Consider the following 6000-nt stretch of genomic DNA (forward strand, 5'->3'; position numbering starts at 1 on the left):
GCTTGGACATCGACACTTAGATGCTAAATTCAAGGCACAAAAATGCCACTGTTATTTCTTTAGATATGTGAATACTTACTACTGTTTTGGCACCTTTTCTGAGCTAATTGTTCAGACACCTCCAGCCAGTTGGGAGAGGAAAGAGCAGCCTGTGCAGTTACTCAGCGTTGACACGTTCCCCAGTTCAGTCAGTGCTGACTGCCCGACTTGGTCATTCTCGTCAGCCTTCTAGGCTTTTATTTTTTGCTTGAGGATTTATACATTTCTGTGGTAGCATTTTCTCTCTTAAAATCTTTGTGCTCTTACTGATTCTGTACCAGTGATTCTACAGCCGATTTTTCTAATTTTAATGTTTGCATTTTTAAAGGAAGAGACAATCTATTTATTGTCATGATGTCATCTTTTCCTTTGTGTAAAATCTTTCTTTGCTTTAAATGTTTTTTTCTGATTGGACTTTAGTTTTTTTCCAAGACATAAACCAACCTTTTATTAGTAAGAGTAGATATGTAAAAATCTAGCCTGAACAGTCTTTCATAACTTTTTCCATTTTTCAAAAGCTAATTGTATTTACAACATGTCACCACTACTTAAGACTAAAATCAGTGTTTGAAAAACACATCTAGACAGAATTAATTAAAGCCTACTACTGTTGTACTTTGCACAGCCTGAGGAAATAACTGGAGCAGACAGACATACAGTAATTGAGTTGTCAGGCAAAACAAAATACTCTAAAAATAGCTGTATTATACATTCTAGTGAATAAGCATGCATGAAACTTAAGAAGTAAATGACAGCTGAAAATTCTAGTGCTTTGTAAATTGAAAAGAATATTATTTTCTTTAAAAGAAAATACACTCTGATACACTTAACGTCCCTATGAAAATCTGTATTTTGACTCCTTACTCTAGAGGGGAAAAGTAGAGAGAAGTGAACAAATCAGACTATATTAACGAGGAAATCTGAGATTCCCTTCAGTACAGACACCTCATAAATGCCGAGTTGTATCTAATGTAAAAATTCCTTTGTATTCATAATTCATCAAATACAAGTGTATTTGCTAAGACTATTTTTATGTAATTTCAGTTTAATCTGCAAATCAAAACCTCGAGATGCAATTGTTCCTACATGCTATGAGAAGCCATATGCATGGAATCAGGTAAGGGTATAAAGATAATTCTCCTCCTCCCCCCGCAAGAGCAGTTAAGAGTACCCCAGTACAGTTAGTTAAGTGGTCAAAGGGAGAATTTCCTTTGGAAGAATGTCTTTGAGTATCAAATTTAAAAATACTGAAAGCACTGTAGAGCTGAGTTGAAGAAATAAGAACTGTTGTGTGTACATCAGTCTCTATTGATACCCTATTTTTGTAGAGTCTATTTAGTTTGTTGGGTGGTTTTTAATTTTGTGTATGCAAATATTTAGCCTTTTCATACAGAACACTTCATGATTTTTTTTAAGTTGAGAGAGATTGTAAAGGCAACTTTACATTTGTTGGAAGTTAAAATTTTATATTCTTCTTTGTATTAAGCAGCCATGGCCTGAAAGAAAAAGGTTAATAACATTTTCCTTGTTCAGGATTTATCTGAATGCAGTGAACTTTTGTTTCAGGTTGCTGTGCTTTCAGGTGGCTTTTCCCTTTTAAGCAAACAGAAGTGTGGCTTGCTTTAGAATGAATTTGGTGGGATAGATAAGAGGGCTGTTTTCTTGAAACCCAGAAGGGTTTCTTAAAGCTGAAAAGTCTAGCTTCCTACTCTGTTAGAAATCTTGCCTTTCTTTCTGTAAGGGCCTCTGCATGCCACTAGATTTCCTGACAAACAGGTGCATTTTCTTAATTACAAGGGGGTGAGGAATTACTGAGTACAGACTAAGATTTCTACACACACACACCCTGCGGCATATAAATGAGGAGTTTAGCGCTCTCTTCTTGAAAAGATTGATAACAGTGAACCAGCACCGAGAGCATATATTTCTAGCAGGCATTTGCTGAGGGGTTGGAATGTGTGTGGAACCTAAAGTGTTCCTAATTTCATATTTCAAATTCAGTTATCCTTGTTATTATGACAGTAATCTCCTATTCAGTTATACTGGTGTTTAGCTTTTATAACAATTTAATGTATAGGTCTTGGATCACGATTTTCCCCACTGCATCTGAAGTCTGAAGAACCTCATGACATCTTTCTTACATCATCACATCAAATACTACCTGTAATGCTTTGGAATTGATTGTGGAGTAGATTCTGTCTCAGGCAGACCAAGAGATACAGCATTTTATAGTTTTTGCTCTTATGTTGAAGTCTGTGGCATGGCACTGAAATTCCTGTATGATGTGAAACTGTGAAAACTCTTCAAGACTCTTTTCCTTAACTATGTTATATAGGAAAACTATGTTATATAGGAAAACTTAAGAATGCATTCTGACTGTCATCTGCTTCTTTTGATTAGGTGGATTCTCAGCATATCATTGACTCATCTGAAAATCAGCCTGAAGGAGGAAATGGTCTTTATCAGCTGCATAAGCTTGTTGTGTTGAATGTTTAAGTATTTCTGGGAAAAGTTTTTTTGGAGGATGAGGTATTACAACTAGTCTAAAAGTTACTTCTGTCTTCTGTATAACCCTTAGATGCTTGTTTTGCAAGACTGTTCCTTAAGATTAGTGTAAGTGTACTAAAATTCAGTTTGGAACATGTTCATATTTCTCTAAAAAGTCAGGGTTTGCTGACCTAGAGCAGACAAGTTTATTCATAAAAACAAACTGACATAAAGCAGGATCTAGTTTTCATTTTAATAATACTTCTGAACAGGTTTATCACAAGGTACATAAAAGACAAAGCAAATCTAGGTTTAGTTTTTCATTTTCTGTCTAAAAGCTCATAAGCCATGAGGTATGATTTTTTTTTTTTTTTTTTTTTTTTTTTGGGTCTTTAACTGCAACTGTTTTCCTATTTTCTTTGTCATTAGCTTTTCAAAAAGCCATACAAGAAAGGTGTTTGGGGTTTTTCTTAACTAAAAACTAGAAGTCAAAGGAAACTGATGTTCTAGACTATGTTCTGATCCAAACTATACTTTCATATACTGGATACAATTTTTTCATTAATTTTTCATACAGCAAAATGTATTCTTTTCCTGTATAACAGAAGAATGCTTTTGAATTACTGATTCATGGCACCTTTGTTTCATCCTTTCCTCTTACTTTTACCTGCGAGATCTTTAGTCCTAAAAATGAGGTCAGTGGTTTCAGAATAAAATGCAGCATTGAAATAAAATGTATTTGTCTCTTCTGTTGTGCAGTCATGCTTAATAAAAGCTAAATTTAGTTATTAAGGGTATGTGATTGCATTCATGAAATACATGAATACAAAGACAGTATATGGGAAAGTATTAATCTTTTTGCTGTTCACTCAATGATTTGAAGGTTATGTAATGTCCTGTCATCCTCTGAAGAACAGACACAGAATCAATGATCACCATAAAAAGAAGGTGGCAGATTTGGGCAAAATAAAGGGATGCTTAAACTAATAAATTATTTTAAATGGTACTTAAACAGAGGGACAGCTGTATAATAGGCAATTTCAGTAGCTTATAAGCATTACTTCCTTAGACACATTTTATCAATCCTCATGAATTATAAAACATTATACTTCATATAGTGAGAAAGTTTTAACAGAAAAATTGCATCACAAGTGGCTTAGAAGTATGTTTCAGCTGAGTGTTGTATGCAAATTGAGTGTTGCAGTTAAGCACCTTTGGGGCAGATGAAATAGGCAGAATGTCAAATCTTTGCCTATTAATGATGGGAATTTCTGCAGGAAAATCTAACTTGATAATACCAAAAGACATGATATAAATAACGTAATATATAGTGATTCCTCATATGCAACGCTGAAATTGAGAGTTGAGAGGAACAGAATATATTTTCCGGGTTTTTTTTGGGGGGGGGTTGGTTTTTTGGTTTTTTTTAATTAAATTATGTGGATAAGGTGTCCTGGTCTGTTCCTGTGCGTGTGCTGCCATCTGGTGAGGGTTACTGGTGTGCTGCTGCTTCCCCTTTGAAGGTCTACTGCGTGTTGTAATGCTTTCAGTAAAGAGGTGCTCTCTAATGGCTCACATCATAATAAAATTGAAAGGTTTCTGCTCTCACACTTACAAGAGGAGTATGTAAAGCTAATATCTCCCCAGTCCAGTAACCCATCACCTGCCGTGGGTAAGTTGAGAACTGAGAATTTTGTATTAACTCTTAAGAGCTCCAGGGTACATAATACACCTGCAGACATAAGTGATATGTTGCCCTGAAGGAAACAGACCATTTTACAATTTAGCTTTGCTGGGAAATGTTATTTATTGCCAAATGAAAATGTAGTACTAAAATTTTAAAAGCTGCAGTTGTGTTTTATTGTTTGATTTAGGTTTTAACAGCATTTCAAAGTTGCTTAAACAAGTTTAAGGTAAACAGCTTCAGGATTTCTCCCTTCAGGGTTAATAGTATGTAACACTGAAAAAAGAAGTACTGTAAAATAACTGTCCGTGTCTTTGGCTGTAGATCTACTCCCAGTCAGCCTTTCCTTTTCAGGGGTTACTTTCAAAAAAAAAAAAAAAAAAAAAAAAAAGGGCCATGACTGCTTGTCAAGACTCCTTTTATCTCCAGGTGCTCACCAACATCTAGTAGAATGAGATTTCAGTTGCCACAGTCTATTAGTGATCATCTGCATTTACATATTTCTTCCATCACTGAGTCAAAGTGAAAATTTTTGAATCTATAAAGGGTCAGATTAACCCTCTTGAATGCTTCCACTAGTAATGATAAAGTGATTGTATCAATAGGTGCTTCTCAAGTCTGAAAACATGTGCATTCACTGTTATTCCTAATGAAAGCAGCATTTTTAAGTCAAAAGGATTTTTTTTGCCTTTGCAAGTATTTCATTTTGGAATTTACTGCAGTAGACTGTGTAGAAACCAAATGTATAAACAAATACAAAAAGGAACTGGAACTCAGGGAAGGCAGATCCTTCAATAGCTGTTAAAACTGAACTCAAATTCCTACCCTACTGAATTCCAGAACCTGAGAAAAATATACTGAGAGAATGTCTATTTTTATCCTTGCCAAAGTGTTTCCTTTTGGCAGATGCAAGGGTGAAGTATATTGTTTACATATCCTTTTAAAGATGCTGTAACAGATTAGACTAACAACCCTATCTGTGCTTGAAATGTTCTAGAATCAGCAATAGCAGAATTACATAGCATGGATGATGACTAAAAGAATGAGATGTCATTTAACCGAGTCTGCACTAGAGAGTGTTCAGGGTATGGGGTCTGTGTTTCTTGTCTTACTCTCTTCTGCTGCTGCCTCATAACTCTGCTTATACAGGATCCTGCAGTTGAAAGGAGTTGGGGGCACAGCTGGTGTCCTCTGCCCTCAGGTCTTCTGTAGGAGGTGCAGGACCTCCAGGGTTCAGGTGTACCATGCAAATACAGGTGTACCTGGCCAAAAGGATCCCAACTAGAACATAAGGTGTATGCACCTCAGTAGCTGCATGTGAATATGGACAAATACATCCTAAAAAACCCTCTAGTTGCTCTGTGATCAATGACTTCTCATTTCTTCTGTAAATTAGTATCTGAAAAGAACCAGTTAATTAGGAATAATTTGAGATTAGAATAGATTTGGTAAATAGCCCAGATAAAATTTTGGTTTACACTGAAATCTTGCATTTTTTCCTAGATTGCTGTTTACACTGGATACATCTGAATTAGAACAAATAAAATTCACAAAGACTTCTGCCTGCCAGTCTAACCATTTAGTCTTCAGATCATTAAATAAATCAAAAAGCATAGTGTTAAAAAATGATAGAACATGTGCAATGCGCTACCTTTTGGAACTACAGTTCAATAGATGCACTATGTAAGACCTGTGACTCTGAAGGAAATTTGAAAAGCCTAAAGTGGAGTGATAAATGTGCTGTATCTGAGGGTTTATCAGTTTATCTTTGTGAGGGTGTCACAACAGAC

General features: G+C 35.4%; 1 protein-coding gene across 1 annotated transcript in view; it reads left to right on the forward strand.

Moving 5' to 3' along the window:
- TDRD9 (tudor domain containing 9) overlaps window positions 1–3337 on the forward strand; it is a 69505-nt gene extending 66168 nt beyond the window's left edge. Inside the window, exons 35-36 of the mRNA XM_074908766.1 lie at window positions 1084–1156; window positions 2440–3337. Coding sequence (XP_074764867.1) covers window positions 1084–1156; window positions 2440–2535 — 169 coding nt within the window. The 3' untranslated portion in view covers window positions 2536–3337. The remainder of the gene's footprint in view (window positions 1–1083; window positions 1157–2439) is intronic.
- The last annotated feature ends 2663 nt before the right edge of the window (window positions 3338–6000 follow it).

This window comes from Athene noctua, chromosome 6 (genome assembly GCF_965140245.1).
Source record: "Athene noctua chromosome 6, bAthNoc1.hap1.1, whole genome shotgun sequence".
NCBI lineage: Eukaryota > Metazoa > Chordata > Aves > Strigiformes > Strigidae > Athene > Athene noctua.